The sequence below is a fragment of the Camelina sativa genome, chromosome 9 (genome assembly GCF_030686135.1).
Source record: "Camelina sativa cultivar CO46 ecotype springtype chromosome 9, ASM3068613v1".
NCBI classification, from domain to species: domain Eukaryota; kingdom Viridiplantae; phylum Streptophyta; class Magnoliopsida; order Brassicales; family Brassicaceae; genus Camelina; species Camelina sativa.
The window spans coordinates 41,482,366-41,506,728 of record NC_141888.1 but is presented as its reverse complement, the minus strand read 5'-3'; the positions used below and the strand labels follow the sequence as shown (position 1 = coordinate 41,506,728).

The following is a 24,363-nucleotide window of genomic DNA, read 5'->3' as shown; positions in this document are numbered from 1 at the left end:
CTCAAAACGAACACACAAAGATCCAAACAAGAGCAATAACTTCATTAAATAAAATCAAATGCACATATGCAATGAGTCATGGAACATGTTGATGACAATAAGAACATTTGACTAAGAGTAATTCATTGCCTAGAAACAGCTTACGTTCCCCCATTCCACATATCCTAACGATTGCAGGTCCAACAAATCCCGTTGATGCAGAAGAAAAGGGAAACCAGAAAGCATATGAATCTTAGTTATTGAGATTGAAGGGAAGTGACTGGCACCATTCACTGTTCCTTTTCGCATCTGTTTTTCAACTGCTGAAAGGAGTCCAGAATCATACTGACGGGTCTTCGAGCTGACCAGTAGACAAATCATTTATGTGCGGATACACTGCTTTCTCATCCAGTTGATTTTGAGCCCAAATCAGCATCTTCAACAAGCTTGGAAGTTTGGGATCTGTTTGTTCATAAACATTGAGTTGGTATATCAAACCATTGAGGAAGAAACTGGAAAGTACCATTTTAGTGGTTATACAACCACTAAAACATCAAAACTTACCTTTTTCATGGCTCTGGCTAGTAAGAATTGCTGCATTTACTTCACTTGCTGTCTTAAGGCGGTGGGAAATGTCAAGAAGCTCTTTAACAGGGCAAGTAGAGGCGTCTTCAAAAACAAGTAAGGCTACAGTTTTTTCCAATTCCTCCAGAAACGCTTGCTACAGAAAAGAATCAACACATTGTGTATAAACGGTGATTCAGCACCAACCAGAAGACTTAACAAACAGGTAATTTTGTGCAGTCAATGAGCAATATATAGATGTTTCACATGGAAAACACAATCTTCAACGAGAGAAATCCAATTAAAATACCGACACAAAGTGAAGTACAAAGACTTACGTTTTCTTCACCGCGTGGTGCAAGTTCCTCCTGAGCAAACTCCAAGGCCTCTTCTGTCCTCCCTTGTCGAATAAGTTCTATCAACCTTTGCTGCTGAAGATGAAAAAACAGCTCGGGGTTCGTGTCTAGTATCTGCAATCACGGGTTCAAACAAGACTCAGATTTTGACTCTTTAATATATCGGAAAAGTGAATGGCAACTGTTTAGTGTTCACATAGATATGAAGAGAAGCATTGTATGCACCTCAGGATTCAAATCATTAACTTTCTCAATCGCATCCTCGACATTTCCGTTTTGCACAGCCTTTTTAACAGCCATTCGATCTGTGATGGTCGCAAGATCTATCTCTGCTGTTTCCTCCATAAGGAAATTCAAAAGGAGTGAGTAGACAAACCTAAAACATCTAACACACCAATTCCACACAAAAAAAAAAATCAAAACGGAATCAAAAAAAGGATACGTTTGGTTCCAGACTCTCTTTGGAACTTCTCAGCAGCTTCTACATAACCTTCAGTCACAAGAAAATTCATCACAAGAGTGTTCATATCTTCTTTCCTTAGCTTTACAGCATTTAGTTTCTTCTCCCATTCTTCACGTGTGATCACTTTCTTCGAAGTAGCCTGTGACTAACCACAGTTAAATTAAACCCCCCAACATATCACATCAAGATTCAATTTTTCCAAAAACCCATCTTCAAATTAGATCAAACAACACAAGAACAGACTCATAAGGAATCTAAAATTTACCATATCTTCGTCGTCTTCTTCAAGCTGATTAACAAAAATCCGAAACAATGACATTAGCACGCCAGTTTGACTCCCATCTTAAAAATCTAACTCAATACAAAGTATTACCTGCTCCAAGTGAACAAAAAAAAAAGAACACTCTCGGATCAAAGTTATTTCAAAAGGAATCGACTTTGCGGTCAGATTATTTAAGGGTTTATTAAAAGTTTGGAGCTTTGATCCCAAAAACAGCACAGGAACCGTAGTTGTAAGAAAGATAGAGAGAGTATGCGGCGGCTATTTTTCCTTGGGAAAATCTAATAGAATTATCCGGGAAAGATGTACCTGGAGAAGTGGAGAATCTGGTGAAGATGATTCTGGCAAAGAAGACGGAGATTTGAAGATCGAGTTTGCTGCTTCTAGATTGCTTGCGAAAGTCTCTTCCCTAATTTCTACAATCTCTCATCAAAAGCTAAAATAAAAATAAAAATCGAGGTTTTTGATAGAGAGGAGATCGGGTTTACAAACTGTCGATGAACCGATCCGGTTTACAATATTATGGAACGCGGTTTGTTTATTTGGATTTGGTTATTTCTTAACCGGATAATATGGTTCGGTAGTAGGTAAATTGTACTCATGGAATTAATTTCCAAATGATTTAATAATACACACAGAGTTTTAGAACTATTTTAAACTTTGTATAGAACAACGGTTTCTTAAAATCTTAATTAAATAAAACTGAAGTTAAATATTCTTTAAAGCATGATTAGATCCAATAACATAGAATTTAATGCTAATTTAATACTTGGATTTATAATTTTATTGAAATCATTTGTTAAGTTACACTTCTTAAACGATTTTGTTATATGTGCATTGTGCAATATATATCTTCCGATCTTACAGTGTGTTTAGTTTAATCAATTGCATCTGAAAACTATGTCATAATTCCTAAAACATGTTTTTTTCTTGGCACATGCCTTGTGTGTGTGGAACCGCAATACGACAAATGATCGATTGGACAATTTGAGATCTTCTAGTTGACCAACAAAGCATCAACGGACCACTTTATCTTTTAAATACTTTTATTTTCTCAGTTGATTTGGAAGAACTTAGTGCAGAAGCTAGACAAGAATTCTTGGGTCTCAATCTTTATTTGGTTTCTTTAGGTGACTCCAAATTTTGCATAATCAAAAGCATTATTTTATTATAAGGTTTTTTATATCACATGACAAGGTACCATTTTGAGACATGACAAGATTGGAATTGTGGATCATATCATCAAACTATCTACAAATCGTAGACTTATGTGTGCTCGCCCAGCAGTCATCAAAGATATATCTCTACAAAGCAAGGGATCAAAGACAAGCCATATTTTAGGGCAAACAAATGTTTGGAGAATACAAGTGGCATTGCTCTTACCTCCCACATAAATTAATTTTAACTTGGGGTTTATTATCTTTTATTGGTTCATATTTAGTTTTTTTCAGTTACATTTTTTTTTCAACCTTTGTGGGAAAATGGAGTCGAACTCTAGTGCTCGAAGATAACAACGCACCCTATGTTATTAGATCCGAGATAAGTAAATTTAAGTGTAAATTTAGAAAATATATCGTTTAAGAAACTATTAATATTTGATATAAAAATATGACCATAAAGATGGTAAAGCGGACAAGCTGACACGTCGTGCTCGTGTAGTTTTGCATATAATTACCTATGTAAATGATTTTTCTTCCAATTAGCTCGTTTGAGCTGATATTGTACTTTGTTGAAAAAAAAAACCTTAATAATTATGTATATCTAACCTCCTCATAGTGTATGACTTAGGATAAAAATCACATATTATTTTTCATTGATGAGATGAATTATATGATAAGTCATCCATATATCACATTTCGATTTGCTCATTTATAACTTGGATTCGTTTAAGAGATGATCAACTTTCTTCTTAAAAAAGTCAACAAATTCTTATTTTCTTAGTTAGAATTTTGAATTTTTTTGGGTCAGAAGTATCCTCCTATTTTCCTCTTTTTATCATATCTATAAACTTTAACAACACATATTTCATACTTTATTTATTTCACACAAATAATTAATAAAAACCACATAACTTAATATATTTCCACTATAAAATACATTGGATTATGATTAACAAACACATCCAAAAAAACAAAAGGAATCTCCATTACTTGGAAACTCTGAATTTTTCTTCAAATTTCAAAGTGGTTACCTTTTGGTTTAATTGTGATTTGCTTTTAATAAAGATGACGGCGCATATAATATGCATTATTAAAATAATAATAAACAATGAAAAACGTTTAAAAAACAAAAAAAAGGAAAAAATGACAAAAATTTCTTCGACCGTTCCTTATTTAAGCCCGAAGTCTCTTCCCCTATTGTGTGTGTTTTGTTTACCTTTTCCAATTCGGAGAAAGCCAAAAGAGAAAGAAAGAGAGAGAGAGAGAGAAGGGAGACGAAGAAGAAGGCAATCAAAAGAAGCCACCGTCGCTCCAAAAAGTCGCGTTTTTTTTTTTTAATTAGCGATACCCCAACTGCTCTCTCTACTTTTCCTGGAAAATTCCGTGATCTCAAAACCCAATTTCCCAATCCCAATTTCAAACCCAAATCCCTGGATCTACGCTAGCTTCCGTGATTTCTCCAACTACTCAATTCGATTGATTTGGGTTTTTTTTTTCTTCCGTCAAGCAAATTTTGCGACTTTTTGGGTTTTCCGATTTAGGGTTTGTTTTTCCCCTTCGATCGTCTTTCTTCGGGTTAGGGTTCTGTTTTTTGTGTGGATTCGTCGTGATGGGTGAGGAAGGTTCATTATTTGGCGTTGGAGATGAATTACCTGGTGATGATTGTGACGGTGCTTTTGAGTTTGAAGATGATGACGAGACTATTGATATCGAAACGATTTATCGGATTCTAGATGAGAAGCCTGATTTTGCTGAGGTAGCTTTCCGATTTCACACGCTTCGTATAACTTGATTTGGCTTCAGTTTTGTTTACAATTGTTAGAACATTGATTTGAATCCTCCTGCTAATGATATTTAGATTTGTTTCTTTTGTGTGTGTGATTCACAATTCTGTTGCTATACTAACCTTGAGAGTTACCACTTTTAGGCTAGCCAAGATAATTCATCACCAGCTGGTTCATCTGCTGACGAGCTCAAGAATTCACATTTGCAAAATGGTTAGTAGTTTTTGTAGTATAATCATTTAGCTGTTTGAGGTATATCGTATTAACAGTCGCTTACTTGAATTTATATGGTTATGTATGTTTCTTGATTAGGTTCTCAGATGGTTGATTGGATGCCTTCTGGGGACTCATATAGCTTGGGAGCCTCGCAACCAGGAGGTTCATTTGATGACCACATGAAAATGGAACCTGTGCTAAGTCCTTCACCTGCTCATACTTGTTCTGCAAGTCTTAAAGATTGGTTTTCGTTAAGCCAGGGTGAGCAGCCTGTGGAAACATGTGGAGTATCTCAATCTGAGATGACTAGTTGTATATCGTCTAGTTTCTCTGATCATGATGGTAATGTGGCCTTCAATCCAGTGAATTGTGACGTTGACACTGTCTCTAAGCTGGATGACAAGATAATTGATTCCAAATGTATGCACCTTATCTACTAAATGTCAGGTTATTATTATTTTTTTTTGTAAAGTTTGACACTACTCATCTGTCTGTTGCTAATTTCCATATTCCTCATTTTTTGTTACATCAAATTGCAGGCAGCCCCACAATGGTGACCCCATATTTCGATGATGTGCCTGGATATGGAGCGGGTTTGGGAGCCGATCATACTTCTTCCGTCATGTCTGGATTTATCAATAACTCCAATTCTCTCAGTGATAGTGCGGATAACTATGTCTCTTCTGCACAAAACTGCTACAATACAAATGGTGCACCTTTATTAGAACATACCCCCAATTTTGTCCAGAATTTTTCGTTTCAGTTCTTTCCTAATAAAGAAGAAGCTGTAAATGATGTTGAGAGTGGAGTAAGTGAGTCTCAGTCGGATGGTGTCAGCCGGATGATTTTTGATAGACACGGGAGAGTAGACAATGGATCTTTAGAAAGGAAACCTGCTATTGATTCTTCTAGTGCAAGAGGGATCAGTTTCAAGTGTGAAAGTTATCCTTCAGTTTCTCCTGCCTGTGGCAGACTGTACAACAGTTTCAACAGTCATTTATCTGATAATGATCTTGACCGGCCTGATAATTGTTCAAGCAGTTTTCAGGAAAACAAAGCTGTTCATGTGACTGCTAAACCAGAGGCTGAGTCAGAGAAAGTGGTATACAGTTCATTTCCAGGGGAATACAGTGTCAGGGACGATTCATATGCACCTGGAGAAACCAATCATTGGTGGTCTGGTGCATCAAGCTGTGCAGTCTCCTATCAAACAGATATTGAGAAGGGATACTCATTTATGGCACCACAAACTGCTTTTCCTGGCCAAGACAGTGGCAACAGAAGCTCCAGTAATTTTTATGATCCTAATGCATGTATGCAATATGTGGCAGAAGATCTCAGCCCAGTGACACAAAGCAATGAGCATTTAGATTTTCAAATACATCAAGGAGACGGTGAACATATTCAACCAAGGAGCATTGATTCTAATTTCTCAAATTCTAGCTTCGAATCAGTTCAAAGCCATTCTTCAGAATGTATATCCGATAGTGATGATGATTCTGACGTATGCATAATAGAAACTAATGGTCCATCTGCAATCCCACCTCAACCTGTAGCTATGAAAAAGCCAGTTGTTACGTCAGAATATTCTACAATTGGTCATAATTTTAATCAACCTGGAGGCCTGAAGCTTCATACAAATAAAGAAAATATGATCTTCCAAGCTGCATTGCAGGTTAGTAGCTCTTAGCTTTATAAAGGAGTAGGCGTTTTCCCAATTTCCATTGTATCCCCCCAGGCACCATTACCAACAGTGCAACATCTTAGCTTTTGCTGATATGCGGATATATATTTGTCTGTATCGAATATCTGATTTGTAACCCTATGCATGATTAAGTTGAGAATGTTGCATGGGGCTTTAATGGGACTTAAAGGTTCCTGACGGTCCCTGTTATCAGATGTGTCATGAGTTAGTGCAGTTGATGATAGTTCCGTAGTAACCTTTATTATTGGTTTTATTTCAGACTCTTTAGGTCTAATTTTGTCTGATTTGACAGGATCTCTCTCAGCCTAATTCTGAAGCAAGTCCGCCTGATGGTGTCTTGACAGTCCCACTTCTCAGACATCAGGTATGTATGTAATAATTAAAATTAAAATAAAATAAAAAACATTCCCTGTTGACCTTCAAAACAATAGGTGTAGAAATTACACGGGCGGTGTACTTTATTGAGGTATTATATGCCTAACAAAGATGATTTGGCCCCGAAATGAGAAATGGAATTCTTTCAGTTGATATGATTTTCCAACTTGAGAGTTAAACGTTTTTGGCTAATGTGAATAGATATAATTATCATTGTTTCAACTTGACTGTATCTTACTCATGAACAGCGAATTGCATTGTCATGGATGGCCCAGAAGGAAACAAGTGGCTTCCCCTGTTCGGGAGGAATTCTTGCGGATGATCAGGTTAATTTTGTATTCTGCTGTAATCTTTTGTCAATAATTAAGAAACATCTACGCTTAAATAGTCGAAAATTTCCTGATAATTATCTTTTGCAGGGACTTGGGAAGACGGTTTCCACTATAGCTCTTATATTGAAGGAACGGTCTAAACCTGCCCAAGCATGTGAAGAAAGTACGAAGAAAGAATTTTTTGACCTTGAAAGCGAGAGTGGAGAATGTGCGCCTTTAAAACCCAGTGGAAAAAGCGAGCATTTTGAACACTCTCAATTGCTTTCCAATGAAAACAAAGTTGGTGGAGATAGTGTGGGTAAAGTGAGGGGAAGGCCAGCTGCTGGAACTCTTGTTGTCTGTCCCACTAGTGTTATGCGGCAGTGGGCTGATGAATTACATAAGAAGGTGACTAGTGAAGCGAATCTCTCTGTTCTGGTGTACCATGGGTCTAGCAGGACAAAGGATCCTCATGAGCTGGCTAAATATGATGTTGTTGTTACCACATTTTCTATCGTAAGTATGGAAGTGCCGAAGCAGCCTCTTGTAGACAATGATGACGAAGAGAAGGGTGGGGTACATGATGGTGAATCTGCAACTAATGGCTTTTGCTCAAACAAGAAAAGAAAATATCCTCCTGATTCTAAGAAGAAAGGCTCAAAGAAGAAGAAACAAGTTGAATTTGTGTCTGGTCCTCTTGCGAAAGTTTCATGGTTTAGAGTTGTTCTTGATGAAGCACAGAGCATTAAGAATTACAAAACCCAAGTTGCAAGAGCATGTTGGGGCCTTCGTGCTAAACGGAGGTGGTGTTTGTCTGGCACTCCAATCCAGAATTCAATCGATGACCTCTACAGCTACTTTCGGTTCCTCAAATATGATCCTTATTCTTCTTACGTATTGTTCTGTAGCACGATTAAGAACCCTATTTCTAGGAACCCAGTGAAAGGATATCAGAAGCTGCAGGCTATCCTTAAAACAGTGATGCTTCGCCGAACTAAAGGTGAGTCTACTGATAATGAATATAAATTTCTTGGAATGTTTATTTGATGATTTCATGGTTTCTAACTGGTAAAACACATTAGGTTCATTTCTTGATGGGAAACCCATCATCTCTTTACCTCCGAAGTCCATTGAATTGAGAAAAGTGGATTTCACTATGGAGGAACGTGATTTCTACTCCAAATTAGAGGCCGAATCTCGTAGTCAATTCAGGGTATGAATAAATTGGTTGTAGGTATGCTTTTGGTTTTGTATGTATTTACAAAAAAATATATCTTTTTCTTTTATATCAGGAATATGAAGAAGCCGGAACAGTGAAGCAAAATTATGTCAATATCTTGTTGATGCTGTTGCGCCTTCGCCAAGCTTGTGATCACCCTCTTCTCGTGAATGGTGATTACAGTTTTACCTGGGAATCCTCCGTTGGATTATCTAAGAAGCAGATTTTCTCAGAAGCTTCACTGGCAATTTGTGGTATCTGCAATGTAAGATTCATTTCTCTTAAATTATTGATCACATGTTTTCTTTTTCTTTTTCTTTTTGGTCGTGACAAACGTAAAGAGGAGTTCTGAAACATTAGCATTGTGTGGATGTTGAATATCATATTATTATGCATATCTTTGAGTTATCTTTTTTCATATTGCCTTTTGTTTTCAAACCATCATATAGTTTTCTTGACTAGTAGTTCTTAATCTATATCACTTCTATTTCCACAGGATGCACCTGAAGATGCTGTTGTTTCAGTCTGTGGTCATGTTTTCTGTAAACAGTGCATTTATGAGCGCCTTACAGGTGATAATAATCACTGCCCCTTTGCAAACTGCAATGTCAGACTCACCATCTCATCATTGTCTTCCAAAACAAGATTGGACGATCCTAAGTCTGGTATACAGGATCTTGCCACTTCGAATCACGTTGAGAGCCTTGACCCTTGCAATGATGAAGATCTTCCATATGGTTCATCTAAAATCAAGGCTGCTCTAGAGATCTTACAATCACTGCCTAAACCGCAGGATTTGACAGATACGAATCAGATCTCTCAAAACAGAGAGGACTCCTGTCTTCCTGTAATTAAGAGTGAGGGCATGAGGATTGATAATCCGATTAAAGTAGCTGGAGAAAAAGCGATTGTGTTTTCCCAATGGACAAAGATGCTGGACCTACTTGAAGCTTCTCTTGTTAGTTCGCGTATTCAGTATAGAAGGCTTGATGGAACAATGTCAGTTGCTGCTCGAGATAAAGCAGTGCAGGATTTTAATACTCTTCCTGAGGTACATATATGGCCACTAATTAAATTTTAAGGACTTGGGTTGACTTGCCGTCTGTGATAACAAAATGATGGTATCCTTTTTTGGCAATTTTTTTTACCTTTTAGGTTACTGTAATGATTATGTCTCTCAAGGCTGCTAGTCTCGGACTAAACATGGTGGCTGCTTGTCATGTTCTGATGCTGGACTTATGGTGGAACCCAACAACCGAGGATCAAGCAATTGATAGAGCACATCGTATAGGACAGACACGACCAGTAACAGTGGTTCGCTTCACAGTAAAGGATACAGTCGAAGATCGGATATTGGCCCTTCAGGTATGTGAATTGGTTGACTTGATTCTCATTTGCTTCTCTCTACAAGCTTCAAGCAATTTCAAAATTTTAATCTCTTAACACGTTTGTGGAAGCAGCAAAAGAAGAGAATGATGGTAGCCTCTGCGTTTGGAGAAGATGAAAAAGGAAGCCGACAGTCTCACCTCACTGTAGAGGACTTGAGCTATCTGTTTATGGCAGATTCATGAGAAGCGAGCTTCAAGCTCTCTTTTTTGCCAATGCAGACGGGTATATATGATAGGATTTTCTTCGGTTTTTGTGCAGTTTTAGGAGGAAGAGACTCTTCGTTTAAACTGACTACAGGGTTTGTGCAAAAGAAAGAATAGAAAAGACTTTTGGGGGTTTGGGATATAAAAATAGAAAGCTGATCGTATTTGACTATTGGTTCCATTTAGACTTTAGGTATTTACAATTAATGGAAGAAGACAATATAGGAGCATCTGCTATTGAATTTCTCCTATTAAGATCACAATGTGATTGGTCCGGCGAGTTATAATAGCTTACTTCTTCAAGATCCTATCTCTTCTGTAAGTGATATGAAATGGTAAGAACGAGCCGTCGAACAACTCTCAAGTCATCTTGCCTTTTTTTTTGCTTCATATTAGTAAAAATAGCCCACAAAAATGGCAAATTACGCTACCACAACTCACAACGTTCACACAAAATAAATTCAATCTTCCCAAATATTTATCGATGACGCAACTATGATTTCTATGTTTTGGAACGGAATATTTTTACTCACAAGTCTTATCAACACCTTGAATTTGATATGTCATTGAAAATATTCTATCTATCGGCTTCGAGTCTCTCGCTTGTGGACACTTATAACGTCAATTTTTTCCAGACATAGCGATACGTCACATGTGAAATGTGAACTTGTACTACATAGAATAATAGAACATATGTCAGATAGAGAATCCGAGTTATGTCACATCTATGGGTTATATAACGCAAACACAATACCGAATAAATTCTAAACCGGTCAAATCGATTGATGGGAACGAAACCTTCGTAGAACAATTTTAGATATTCTCGGTCAAACAGCTTCCACCTCTGTAACATTTAAAATTAACATTATTTGTGATACGGAGAGAATAATATATTTGCGTTTAGTTATGCCAATAAGATGATTACAAATACAAATGCACAAATTTTAATATGTTAGTACAAAACTGAGTCTTGTATAGAAACAATAGGTGGGCCTCCATGCAAAAATAGAACCATGACTAACAGAAGAGGTCCCTATCATTTGCTATTTTTCTCAATATATTCAATTCGCGTTAAAGTAATGCTAATGACAATAAAGTCTTTAGCATTATAACCAACCATATGAAGATTATTAAAAATGTTCTTGGAGAAAAACAAGATTAAAAAGGTATCCACGCGTGTGTTCTCAGATGTTAGGAGAATTATTATATTCACGCATTCTAAATATAGACCAAATATAACCTATAAGTTACAATCTAGTGGCAATTCACTAACTAAAGAGTTCTATGAAAAGGTTAGTATATAAGACTGCATAAGTCTTTTTCTATTATAAACCAAATGATGTCATCGAACTGTTTAAACCATTTTTCTATTACAAAAAAGAGCAATTATACATCTAACTTTTCCATAAAATATAAAAATATATTAGTAACAGAGAAAATTCCGAATGTCACACGGAAGATTTAGTGCGAATAAATTTCCCCTCTAATTCCTTAATATGGTAAGTTGAATTCCATGTCATAATTCATAACCATTCAAATAAACACCATATATAAATATATATATATATAATATTTGAAAAAGAAAACAGTACTATTTATAGTTTGTTCTCTTTTTTATATATTTTAGCATATACCACATAATTTATTATTTTTATCTGATTAGAAGATTGAACAAAATAAAATAAAAAATACAAAAAAATACGCACTAGCTAAACCAATTTTTTTAAAGTGAAAGCAGCATCAATTTTAATTTAGAATCTATACCTCAAATTCCTTTCGCAAAGACCATACGTTCAAATACATTTCAACATGCCATGTTTTTTTCTTTTCTCAGAAATTTTCCGAGCTCATTGGTTATGTAAAATTTTACTACCAAAATTATATTTTACTTCTATCAGTCGTTGTGTTTCATTTATCTAAATTATGTATGTTGACTCTCGTTTACCACATCGTAACTGCAATTTGTTGTTACTTACTATATATACAATTTGTTGATACTTTACTAGCTTGAATGGTCAAGCTAACATACTAACTATTCATACTGCTGTGTTATATTTTTTTAATACTGGTATTACCGCTTAAGCAAGACGGTTAAATTCTTTTAGTTGTCGCAAAAAAAAGTGATTAAATAAAAGATGGTCAGAAAAGATATAACAAAATTTTGATTGAATTAAAATTAGCGTTTAAAAAATAGTCATAATTGGTAACAAGCAGTTGAATAATAAAAATATTATTGTATAAAAACAATAAAAATAAGTTAAATTTTAAATATTTTTTTTTTAAATTAAGTTTTATTTTTAAAACTCTTTTAGTAAATAATATAAATATACAACATTTTTCAAAAAATAAAAATATTAGATAATTAAAAAATTTCAACTGCCTGTTTTGTAAACAAGGCGGTTGCATACATACCTATTTTTAGGCAGTTACCAACTACCTCGTTTAAGCTTCTAATTACCTCTTAACCACTTATTCCAACCACTCGTTTTATCTACTTATTATAATCGCTCATCTGATTGGTAATCAAACGAACTGTTGAATTTCCAATCAACCTTAATGTGTTATATGCTCTTATGCTATTGTGGGAACCGGGTCTCGTATTTTCACATGTTTGATACGACAATAAAGTTGCATCACTTTTTGCAATTTCATAGATTAAAGATTTAAAACCCATCAAAGAGAAAGTGCTTCATCCGCTCCATAAAGTCATGCCATTATATTCAAAGAGATTCGTAATTATATTAGAAAAATAGTTAGAATAATTTGACCTAAGAATTATCTGTTATGTGGTAATGGATCACAATAGAATAAACATAGTATTATTAAATTAAATATTAGTATGAACTATCTTAAGGTTAAAAGTACATCATAATTTCTTATTACTGAAATATTACGTTGCTTGTAGTTGTAGAATTTTACGATGACTTTCTGATGAAATACCTGTAATATAATATTTATGGTTATTAGTTGTTAATTTTGGGAAGAGTTTGGGAAAAAGTAGATAAACTCTTTTTTCTGAAATTATTTGTAAACTTTTGGAATCAAGTAGTCGACATAAATCCATATTATATCATGTTAAACTTCAATGTGCGCACTATGAAAATCATAAGATACTACAAATACAATGCCACATTAACTAAATAAAGGTAGTTGTTGATAAAATTAATGGGCTGATACATTAATGTAATGTTGGTTTAGGTCCCAATCACCTAATTACAGCTAATTACCAGCTTCTCATTAACTGTGTGAGGATATTTCCTTATAAATAGTGGATACATTAAAGCCTCTATGTCTCATACATTCTCATATCTTAAAACAATCCCTTGTAGTTCATTATTCATCCTTGTTTTATCTCTTAGAGAGACACCATTTCACACCTCGTTACTTCTCACTATCTCCACTAAAAATCTGAATCATCGAACTATGAACATTTTCAGTGTATCCATTGCTTTGTGTCTTTGCACTTTTTTCGCTTTTGTTTCATCTGATACTTCAGAAGCAATGAGAGATCTCGTGACAAATTTTCCTGGCCAACCAAAAGTTAGCTTCAGACATTACGCCGGTTATGTCACTGTCGATGAACCCAGTGGGAGGGCTTTGTTTTATTGGTTCTTCGAAGCTATGACTTATCCCAACGTAAAGCCTTTATTACTATGGCTTAATGGAGGTAATCAAACTCAATTTTGACTTGCATGGAAAACACATTATATTTATGCTATTTCACATATTTTCAGTTATAAATATGTTTGGATTGGACGTATGGGGGGACACATTTGGATTTGTCATTGTTTATAATTAATAATAGGTCCTGGCTGTTCTTCTGTGGGATACGGAGCAACACAAGAGATTGGTCCATTTCTCGTGGATAACAAAGGAAACAGTGTTAAGTCTAACCCCTACGCATGGAATAAAGGTATGCTATTGTATTTTATTTTATTTTATATTATGTCCATCGTATCATTATCATCATTATCAATTTATCATCATCATCATTCATCATAAACAACACAGACACTAATTGAGTTAAATTTGGTATACTGGGGCAGAGGCCAACGTATTGTTTCTTGAATCTCCGGCTGGTGTTGGGTTTTCGTATTCAAACACAAGTAGTGATTATAGAAAACTCGGCGATGACTTTACAGGTAATTTTTTTTAAAAATATTTATTTATATGAAATTATATTTTATGTACGTATAAAGTTATATATATATATTTGTTGTTACTTGTTAGAAGTCTCAATTGATTGTTTTTATGCACAATCAACAGCGAGAGACACATACGCTTTTCTCCAAAAGTGGTTCGTGAGATTCCCAGCTTACAAAGAAAACTTGTTCTATATCGCAGGAGAGAGCTATGCAGGTTTTAAATTTCATAGAAAAATCGAAATTATATAATACATCATCTAAGATTGTTTTATATATCCATGGTTTTTAGTTATATAAAGAATTTACGTATATGGACAGGGAAATACGTACCCGAGCTTGCAGAGGTTATTTACGACAAGAACAAGGAACACAACGACAACTTATCACTTCACATTAATTTAAAGGGCATTTTGGTAATTTACCTCATTTGGTTCTCATAGGACACAAAAGAAAAAAAAAACATCGTACAATTCCGTATGTTTGATTCGCATGCATGACACTAAACAATTTGATGAAATTGATTTATTATAGACCTCATAATTGAACTTTAAGGACATTTAAGTATATTTTTAAATTTTCCTAAACCACTAAACAAGTGTACATATTCGTACATTGTTTAAAATATGACCAATCTTTGTATATATTCTAGAGTTGATGATTGAAGGTTGAGGACATTTTAATAATACGTCTAATTCTGATAAACGCTAAAACAAACACATCGTACATTGTCCAATGTTCCATTCAAGACATGATATTTGTTTTTTACTTACTTATTATTGACGCACAGCTTGGAAATCCGTTGACATCATACGTGGAAGATTGGACAGGATGGGTGGATTATGCGTGGAGCCACGCAGTGATATCAGACGAGACATATAGAGTCATAAAAAGAAGTTGCAATTTTAATAGTAACACTACTTGGGACGTTAAAGATTGCAAAGAAGGCGTAGACGAAATACTCAAACAATACAAAGAGATTGATCAATTCAGCCTCTACACTCCTACCTGCATTCACCATTCATCAAAGCTTTATTCCTACGCCAATTCCAAGACGGTAAACTAATTAAGTTTACAATACATTCATTAAATATGTGTGCTATATAGTTTGCTACAAGAACTTAGCTGAAACTCTTAAACAGATACCGAGGCTGTTCGATGGCTTTGACCCGTGTTTGGATGATTACGCAAAAGTATTCTACAACCGAGCTGATGTTCAGAAAGCTCTTCACGCCACTGATGGTGTACATCCCAAGAACTGGACCATTTGCAAGTATGTATTACTCCTATTATATTTTTTCTTTCTTTCTGCGAATGATATCTTATAGAGAATATGAATATCTAAATGAATCTCTTTTTCTTATGTTTTTTGGTCGAGAAACAGTGCTGATATTCTAAATAATTGGAACTGGACTGATTCAAAGCCTTCGGTTTTGCCTATATATAAGAAACTCATCGCTGGAGGATTTAGAGTTTGGGTTTACAGGTAAATTTTAGGTTATATTTTTGGAAAAAAAAACAATTAAAAGAAACAATTATATTTAAGTTTTCTACATTGATACTTCGAAACCCAATAAGAACATATGTGCAATGGAGTGAAACACATGTTGTCAACTTAGTTTCTTGCCACCCAAGCAAAATGAATTTTCATCTAGTTTCCATTATCTTATTGGTTCCAAAGAAAAATAAATTATATTGTACTATGATAACTGGCTGAACTATTAAATTTTTTGTGATGATTCAGCGGTGATACTGACGGAAGAGTTCCGGTACTCTCAACAAGGTACTGCATAAATAAACTGGAATTACCAATCAAGACAGCTTGGAGGCCATGGTACCATGAGAAACAGGTAACATGCAGTTAATAATCACAACCATATTATTACTAGTCAATGTTATTTTATACCGCGATTTGTTTCTGAAGCGTGATTTTTTTTTTTTAATGATTTATAGGTAAGTGGATGGTTTCAAGAATACGAAGGTCTAACGTTTGCAACGTTCAGAGGAGCAGGGCATGATGTGCCTTCCTTTAAACCCTGTGAATCCCTCGCGTTTTTCTCTGCCTTCCTCAACGGAGTTCCTCCTCCTTCATCGCGATAGAGTTACAAAGAAATTTAAAATTGTGGCTAATTTAAAATAGAAAAAGAGATAAATTTTCTCAGAAAGTGATCATTTAGACACTATTCAAGTTTATGTTTACCTTTTCGTGTTCACGGTAGAGTAAGTTATAAACGAATGAATGTAATGCTAGTATACCTTAGCTTACTTGTGCCAGACTCATTGCAACCACGTTTATAACTGTAATAAACATAACTCTTTATTTTATACAATTTGACTTTATGAAATACAAAAAGATAGTATGAAATAGTGGTTAAATTTTGATAAACATACAATATATCGATAAAATCAGTAATTCATGCTTGAGCAGTGAAGTAGACGATAAGATGAATTCAACAACTTTTTTTGTTAGTTTCACCACTTAGATTTGTCCGCGGTATGTTAGTAAACGTTTTTTTTTCCTTGTCAACAGCTTTCAATCTTGATTCACAAATCAACAACACTTTCACAAATTATTAACTACACATATTAATTCATATTAATTATTATCTTGATTTATATTAATGAAAAGTTCGTTCAGAAATTTTTTGTTTCTTAATAATCAAGATAGTTGACTAACATTATGACATTAAATCTATTCATTGCCCAAAAGGACTATTCTTTCATATCTACCTAATTTGTTTATTTCCTTCTTAAAAATAAAAGGCAAAAGAAAAATTCAATTCACACAATCTTTCCGTATAAATTAGATGAAATCCATATAAATTATATGAAAATCCAAGCCTTATCTGTCAACCACCTCATTACTTCTTGTTCATCAAAAACATGAACATTTACAGTTTCTTGAGTGCGCTATGTCTTTGCACTCTTTCCATGTTTGTTTCATCTGATAACCAAGAAGCGATGCGAGATCTCGTTACGGATTTGCCTGGTCAATCTGGTGTGAGCTTCAAACATTATGCAGGTTATGTCCCAGTTGATAAAAAGAATGGCAGGGCTATGTTTTATTGGTTTTTCGAGGCTATGAGACTCCCAAACACTACAAGAAAACATACTTTTTCCGACTACAAATGGCGACGACATATGTAGTCGCCATTTTTAACCACTATTTAGCGACTATTTGGCGACAATTTTACGACTACAAAAATTTAGTCGTATAATAGTCACTATTTTGCTACTACTTACCGTAGTCGGTAATTTAGTCGTAATTTAATGACTATTTTATGACTATATTGTATAACAGAACATATAGTTGTTAAATAGTCGCTAATTTAGCGACTAAGATGCAACTCATGGTATAGGTCGCCAATAAGTCGTATATCAGTCACTATTTAAGAAAATATAAATTTTCAAAATTTAACTGCAAAACCTTAACCAAACTCCAAAACCTAAATTATAAACTTAAAGTTTAAATCCTGAATATTTAATTCTTAATATTAGAAATTATTTCTTAAACCATAAAACTAAAACATAGCCATTCTTATATATACATAAAACCAAGCTTTAATGCTTAAAAGAAAATCTAATTTTTCAAAACTTAACCCCAAATCTTAAATCTTAACCCTAAACCCTATACCCCCAAACCCTTAACCAAACTTCAAAACCTAGATCATCAAATCTAAATTTTGAAGTTTAAATTCTTAATCTTATAAATTAATTCAAAAACCATAAAACCAAACCATAACCATTATATATATGTATATAACTAATTTTTCCAAACTTAACCCCAAAAAACTATAGTTTTCCAAATCCTATATTTTTATCAACACACTTAACCATAAACCCAAAACTTATGCTCAAAAACCCTTAACCTTAAATTTAAAACCTTTATAATTCATGTATAGAAATTAAATCATAGATAATTCACCCAAAATATAGCCATTGAATATCTATAAAACCAAGATGTAAAACTATTTAGTATTTACATATAAATCAGTCTTTCCAAAAACTATATACTTACAAAATTTATTAAACTTAGTCATTTTAAAACCTAAAAAAAAATATTTTTAAATCTAAATCAAGTCTAATATTCTTCTAAATTTCAAAACCCCAAGTCCCAAATCATAAATTTCAAATGTCATTTCCTGAATTATGAACCCAGAATTGCAAAGTATATATGTTTTGATCCAACAAATTACTCTTTAAATAATGAAAGCTTTTTATTGGATGATATGTAAACACATGGATTACACTATCAACCGTTGATTAATTTAATCCAACGGACAAGGTTTTTTCCAGCTCTTGTTTCTCTTTCGTCTCCTTCACGAGGGATTGATTAACTTTCTCCCCTTCTCTTCTTTAGCCGATTAACTTTCTCTCCTCCGCCCGCTGTTTCATTCTATTCGATCTTCATCTTGTCGTTGTTTTCATCCTCTCAAGTTTTTAGATCTGGTACCAGAGCATTTTTGCGGATCTCAGATCTCGTAATTACTCACGCTCTGGAGTAGCCTTCATTCACTGTCGAATCCCTGAACATGAGGAACCTACCCGTAAAGACTACTTCCGAGAACGAACCAAATTACTTGATGCTGACCGCTCTGAATACAACACACCGTCGAAGGTAAGTGTGTGTGTGGTTGCTTTCGTATTGAAATTGATAAAACTCAGAATTTTTTTTCCACTTAGTTGCTCTATACACTTCCTTTGTACCGAGTATGAAGCCAGTCCGGCTTAATTTTGATCGAATTCGTGTGCTTTAAGCGTTTTCGATTCTCTGTGGTGTTTACTTTTGGAGAAGAAGAGTTTGTTTCATTTTCAAATTTGTGTGTTCTTAGTGACTCAGGGTTTGGTGGGGCTTCATCATACGGAAGCTCATGTAGTCATACATCAAGCATGAAAAAGGATAGTGATGGCAATGACTCTCCAAGGAAGCTAGATTTGGATGGTTTGACTCCTTTCGAGAAGAATTTCTATGTCGAATCGCAGGCTGTGGCGGCTATGACTGAGGCAGAAGTTGAAGAGTATCGTAAGCTGAGGGAAATTACTGTTGTTGAGATATTACCAAACCTGTCAAGAGTTTTCGTGATGTTGGCTTTCCTGGTAAGCTGATTTCATATCCAAAAGAACTACTACTGGATTTGACTTCTGTTTCATTTGATTTAGACTGTGATCAGTTTCACTTACATGTCTATGTAAGTTCTTTTGTATATATCTACTGATAAGAGTTTTTTGATTGGCCTAGATTATGTTTTGGAAGAGATTAAGAAGGCTGGTTTAACTGAACCTACTACGCCTATACAATCTCAGGGCTAGCCAATGGCAATGAAGGGACGTGATCTTATTAGCATTGCTGAAACTGGCTCTGGAAAGACTCTTTCCTACTTATTACCTTCAATCGTCCATGTCAATGCCCAACCAATTATAGGTAACGCTTGAGTTCTGCTCGTGAAGTTCTTGTTCCTGGTTCTTGTTCGCTGTTAAGTTCTTTTTCCTGGTTCTTGTTCGATGTTACAGATTAAAATGGACACTATTGAAGTCAGTAACCTGAATAGGCAATATCTATTTCGTCCTTCTCATGTTGGGCGCTCCAGGGCTAAGGTATATTTGCTTGAGCTAAGTCCAAGGGAATCCAGTTCATAAGAGAATTCATGTGACCATATAGACTCACAGTTGTTAACCAAAGTTGTTTGGGTTTATTAAATCGAGTTTAGGAGGTATATGTGAGCAACCTGAGCTCATTCTCCCTCGCTTCAAGGTATGTAAGCAGCCTGAGCTCATTCTCCCTCGTTTGTGTTTGTTAAATCCAGTTTATGTATATTTAAGCAAACTTATTTCTTCTCCAGCTCAGCTAATTTCTCTCTGATGGTGTCATTAGGCAATCTGAGCTCATTCTCCCTCGCCTTAAGTTCCTTAAGAAATGCTTCCATCAGCTCAGCTTCCTTTCTCCTTGTCCCGGTCTTTGCAGTTTGCTTCAGGTCAAAATCTTCAACATTCATCTCAAAAGCAAAAGACTTCTTGGGAAAGCAAAGCAACCTCCTTCTCCGTCGCTTCAAACATTAACCCTTGATGTTTGTGCATTTCCAATATTTACTTTCTTTTTTTAGTAGTATGATGTATTCTTTGTATTCTTATTTTTAACTATGTTTTTAGTTTTATTTTGTAATACAGTTTTTTTTTATATTATGGTTTCATAATAATAAATATAGTATTTTTTATTTTTAATATCAATTCATTCCAATAACTTATATATATTTAAAAATAATTAATAAAATATATATATTATCAAAATAGTATATATATATAATGCTGTATAAATACAATATTGTTTAAATACATAATCATAAATTAGTCCTCAATTAGTCACTAAATTTGGTGACTACATTATGACTATTTAGAATAGTCGTAAAATAGTCGTAGTGTAGTCGTTAAATTTAGTGACTATATTACGACTACATTTACGACTACGCAAAATAGTCGTAATGTAGTCGCTATTTGGCGACTAATTTTACGACTATTTATTTTAGCGACTCTCGATTTACGACTACTGGTTTTAGTCGCTATTTAGTCGTAACACACTGTTTAGCGACTAAATAGTGACTAATAGTGCAGTCGCTATTTGCTTGTTTTCTTGTAGTGAAAACAGAAGCCTTTAGTACTGTGGCTTAATGGAGGTAATCAACATTTGACTTCTAAGGAAACATTGTTAATTTGCACATATATGTTTTTATTTATTTATTTAGTGGGAGACTTATATTTCCTTTTTCTGATATTATATATCTACACTCTTATAAGTATAGGCCCTGGATGTTCTTCCGTGGGATACGGAGCAATACAAGAAATTGGTCCATTTCTTGTGGATAACAAAGGAAACAGTCTTAAATTTAATCCCTACGCATGGAATCATGGTATACACAATTTTTTTTTGTTACATTAACAATATATATATATATATATAACTTGTACTACATATATACCAAAGTTTATGGACTTTTCATCTCAAATGGCAGTGAATATAATGATTTTTGTTTATAGTCATGTTCTTTTACAGTTAGGGATTTTTAATTATATATAAAGGTTAATGGTTGTGTTTAAATTTGCTGATGCAGAGGCCAACATATTGTTTCTAGAATCTCCCGTTGGTGTTGGGTTTTCGTATTCGAACACAACTACTGACTACAAAAAAATTGGCGATGATTTTACAGGTAAGTATGTACATATATTTTTGTTAAGTGTATATATTAGATTATGTGTGACCATGTAATGGATATCCGAATTTTTATGACATTTGTGATCCATTAAAAGAGCATAGCTTATACTCATGTTTACACATTTTTGCTAACGGTTGAATTATTTATTTCTTAGTTGACATTTTCAGTCAATAGATAAATTTCTTCATGTTATTAATAAAATTTGACTTGTTTGAATTGTTGACCTACATTCTGTGTTGGTCAACTGAAAATTTAATTAAAGTTCATGTTTTGAAACAAATGTTTTTATATTCTAAATTCTAATTGATTGATTTTTTAAAACCGACGACTTATTTACACTGTCAACTTATATTTCATGTTCCTCGACTCACATTTTTATTTTCCTCGATTTATTTATCCCCATTAGATTTTTATTGTTTTGAATTGATAAATATCTTCAAAGCAAATTATTTTGTCGGTCGGCTTATATTTTATTTTGGTTGAATTGTATATTGGCAACACAATAGACTCGTTTTTATTGCCTTAATAATAAGTATACTTAAATACGTTGTCGATTTATATTTTAAGATGGTTGGTTTATTATCTACTAAGACAATAAACTTATTTAACATATAGTCGAAAGTCAACTATAATGTTTATTTTGATTATCACATTTCTATCTCTGGATTAATGAAGAAGCACGTTTCATGATGATGATAACAATGTTATCCGTGTTATTTTTTTTTTCATTATAAGTGTTGAGGGGTACTTTTCATCAAAACAAAATAGAATTTTCAAGTTAACAAAGTGTATGTTTCAATTTTTGCTTAATTTTTCGGGTATTCAAATACAATATTAGTCACATATTATTATGGCATGTACTTTACGAACGTGACGACTGACGACTTTGTGTAACATGATCAACAGCAAGAGACACATACGCCTTTATCCAAAAGTGGTTAGAGAGATTCCCAGCTTACAGAGAAAACGGTTTCTATATAGCAGGAGAGAGCTATGCAGGTTTGGACTAATTTGTACTAAAACATTATATGTATTATCGTCTATGGTTTTGATTTATATAAACAAACGCATGCAGGAAAGTACATACCCGAGCTTGCAGAGGTCGTTTATGACAAGAACATTGATAACTCATCACGTCACATTAAGCTTAAGGGCATTTTGGTATGTTTATTTTATTTCTTACACTACATACATAAACATCGATTCAAGTTTCACTGATGTTTATGGACATTTGACATTTCAATACGTTTCACTTTTAATAAAACTAAAAGAAGCTACACTTTATATAATTCAGTTTATTAACAAAATAAATCAGAACTCAAGAGTTCAGTATTTTGATACTTTTAATTCTCATAAAAAAAAAACAACATAAAATGTTCGAAACACGTCTATTTATTGACATGTTATCTTCCTACAAATGTGAGATTCTTATTAATAATATTCAATATTTATGTGTTTATTAATTGATAAAATTCTCTAAAGTTTGATGATATTTCCTTATTTTGACTTCGCTCATTGGTTAGCTTGGAAATCCTGAAACATCGGAAGCTGAAGATTGGAAAGGATATGTGGATTACGCATGGAGTCATGCCGTGATATCAGACGAGACATATGGAGTCATAAGCAGGACTTGCGATTTCAGTAGTAACACTACTTGGGATGTTAAAGAATGCAAAGAAGGCGTAGACGAAATACTAAAACAATATCACCAAATTGATCAGTACAGTCTCTATACTCCTACATGCATTAAAAATTCTACGCTTAATTCTTCCGTTTATTCGACCCGGTTCAAGACTAATCTCGCCAACTCCAAAATGGTAATTAATTAAGACTTGTCTCTGCGTTTGAATATATGTCACAATACTGTGTGTTACGAAGAAAGCTTACTTGAAACTCTCAATAGATGCCAAGGCTGATGGGTGGATACGACCCGTGTTTGGATGATTACTCAAGAGTATTCTTCAACAGAGCAGATGTTCAGAAAGCTCTTCATGCAAGTGATGGTGTTCATCTTAAGAATTGGAGCATTTGCAAGTACTACTTCTCAAATTTATTTAAATTACTTTCACATTATATAAGTCACTCAAAATAATCTCCGTTCGTTTCATGAAACAGCGATGATATTTTTAATAATTGGGTTGATTCAAAGCCCTCGGTTTTGCCCATATATAAGAAACTAATCGCTGGAGGAATGAGAATATGGGTTTACAGGTAAACTTGCTTCTAAAATTTCCCATTTTCAAGTTTAAGAGTTAACCAAGAAAATAGAAAAGATGAGTGCATGGGACCAAACCGTATATTCTAAACTTTATTGGATCTCCGATATTGTGTTTTTTTTTTTTTTTTTTTTTTGTATTTTCTGATAAAGATAGGATCATTCTCTTATGTTTTTATATCTTCTCCTTGGTGTTGGCTCAGTGGAGATACCGACGGTAGAGTTCCCGTACTTGGGACAAGGTACTGCATAAATAAATTAGAATTACCCATCAAGACGACTTGGAGGCCGTGGTATCACGAGAAACAGGTGAAAATTAAATGATCGCATTCAAAAATGTTATTAATTGATATCTCATCATATAGTACGAGTTAATGGAAGTGTGATCAGATATGTTTTGTTTTATGATTGTTAGGTAAGTGGATGGTTTCAAGAATATGAAGGTCTAACGTTTGCAACGTTCAAAGGAGCAGGACATGATGTACCTTCGTTCAAACCCAGCGAATCCCTTGCGTTTTTCTCGGCCTTTCTCAACGGAGTTAATCCTCCTTCATCGCGATAGAGATCGAGAAAACTTATTAGACGGAAAATTATATTGATAATAATAAAAAAGGAAATATTCCACCTGATCATCCAAGATTTTTTACTATTTTAGGAGTCATACTTCCAAATCTAAACTAACTGGAAATGAGAAGAAACATCAATGCCATTTTATATATTAAAATATATCGTATAACAAATTACATTTTTCTAATATATATAGATCCATTTCACTTTGAATATGAGATACTTACATT

The 24,363-nt window shown here is 34.1% G+C and overlaps 5 protein-coding genes across 14 annotated transcripts; 4 read left to right on the top strand and 1 right to left on the bottom strand.

The window, feature by feature from the left end:
* Positions 1-19: 19 nt before the first annotated feature.
* LOC104714443 (protein GID8 homolog) lies at positions 20-2,278 on the bottom strand. Of its 4 annotated transcripts, none has more exons than XM_010431805.3 (7): positions 1,952-2,278; positions 1,628-1,735; positions 1,342-1,501; positions 1,125-1,231; positions 882-1,013; positions 544-700; positions 20-441 (listed from the first exon to the last, which is right to left on the bottom strand). In XM_010431805.3, the coding sequence occupies exons 2-7, from the start codon at positions 1,679-1,681 to the stop codon at positions 320-322; spliced, it is 732 nt and encodes a 243-aa protein (XP_010430107.1). In that variant the 5' UTR covers positions 1,682-1,735; positions 1,952-2,278; the 3' UTR covers positions 20-319. The 4 variants fall into 4 exon arrangements, with proteins under 4 accessions (XP_010430107.1, XP_010430110.1, XP_010430106.1 ...); XM_010431808.3 differs by having other exon boundaries at positions 1,628-1,651; positions 1,952-2,128; XM_010431804.3 differs by having other exon boundaries at positions 1,342-1,507; positions 1,952-2,110.
* A 1,719-nt stretch (positions 2,279-3,997) lies between these two features.
* On the top strand, positions 3,998-10,307 carry LOC104714441 (helicase-like transcription factor CHR28). Of its 2 annotated transcripts, none has more exons than XM_087464480.1 (12): positions 3,998-4,558; positions 4,730-4,799; positions 4,899-5,222; positions 5,342-6,477; positions 6,800-6,871; positions 7,131-7,208; positions 7,302-8,193; positions 8,276-8,406; positions 8,486-8,677; positions 8,909-9,463; positions 9,568-9,777; positions 9,873-10,307. In XM_087464480.1, the coding sequence occupies exons 1-12, from the start codon at positions 4,412-4,414 to the stop codon at positions 9,981-9,983; spliced, it is 3,918 nt and encodes a 1,305-aa protein (XP_087320606.1). In that variant the 5' UTR covers positions 3,998-4,411; the 3' UTR covers positions 9,984-10,307. The 2 variants fall into 2 exon arrangements, with proteins under 2 accessions (XP_087320606.1, XP_087320607.1); XM_087464481.1 differs by having other exon boundaries at positions 4,001-4,558; positions 4,899-5,249.
* Positions 10,308-13,277: 2,970 nt separating this feature from the next.
* Positions 13,278-16,471, top strand: LOC104716017 (serine carboxypeptidase-like 32). The gene is made up of 10 exons (XM_087464185.1): positions 13,278-13,671; positions 13,810-13,917; positions 14,051-14,146; positions 14,271-14,363; positions 14,468-14,562; positions 14,937-15,203; positions 15,289-15,419; positions 15,531-15,632; positions 15,891-15,996; positions 16,100-16,471. The coding sequence occupies exons 1-10, from the start codon at positions 13,293-13,295 to the stop codon at positions 16,244-16,246; spliced, it is 1,524 nt and encodes a 507-aa protein (XP_087320311.1). The 5' UTR covers positions 13,278-13,292; the 3' UTR covers positions 16,247-16,471.
* Positions 16,472-18,477: 2,006 nt separating this feature from the next.
* On the top strand, positions 18,478-20,365 carry LOC104703486 (DEAD-box ATP-dependent RNA helicase 20-like). Of its 6 annotated transcripts, none has more exons than XM_087464478.1 (6): positions 18,485-18,764; positions 18,979-19,243; positions 19,386-19,568; positions 19,658-19,741; positions 19,855-19,898; positions 20,019-20,365. In XM_087464478.1, exons 1-3 carry the CDS (start codon positions 18,679-18,681, stop codon positions 19,419-19,421), a joined length of 387 nt encoding a protein of 128 aa, XP_087320604.1. In that variant the 5' UTR covers positions 18,485-18,678; the 3' UTR covers positions 19,422-19,568; positions 19,658-19,741; positions 19,855-19,898; positions 20,019-20,365. The 6 variants fall into 6 exon arrangements, 5 of the variants coding, with proteins under 5 accessions (XP_087320603.1, XP_087320601.1, XP_087320602.1 ...); XM_087464479.1 differs by having other exon boundaries at positions 20,109-20,344; XM_087464477.1 differs by having other exon boundaries at positions 18,478-18,764; positions 19,658-19,898; positions 20,109-20,365.
* Positions 20,366-20,783: 418 nt separating this feature from the next.
* Positions 20,784-24,320, top strand: LOC147939355 (serine carboxypeptidase-like 32; the record flags this gene model as incomplete). The annotated part of the gene is made up of 10 exons (XM_087465935.1): positions 20,784-20,814; positions 20,941-21,048; positions 21,250-21,345; positions 22,258-22,350; positions 22,427-22,512; positions 22,875-23,168; positions 23,255-23,385; positions 23,467-23,562; positions 23,770-23,875; positions 23,982-24,320. Coding segments are annotated over 10 exons (1,188 nt in total), but the record flags the coding sequence as incomplete, so codon positions are not given.
* Positions 24,321-24,363: the final 43 nt, after the last annotated feature.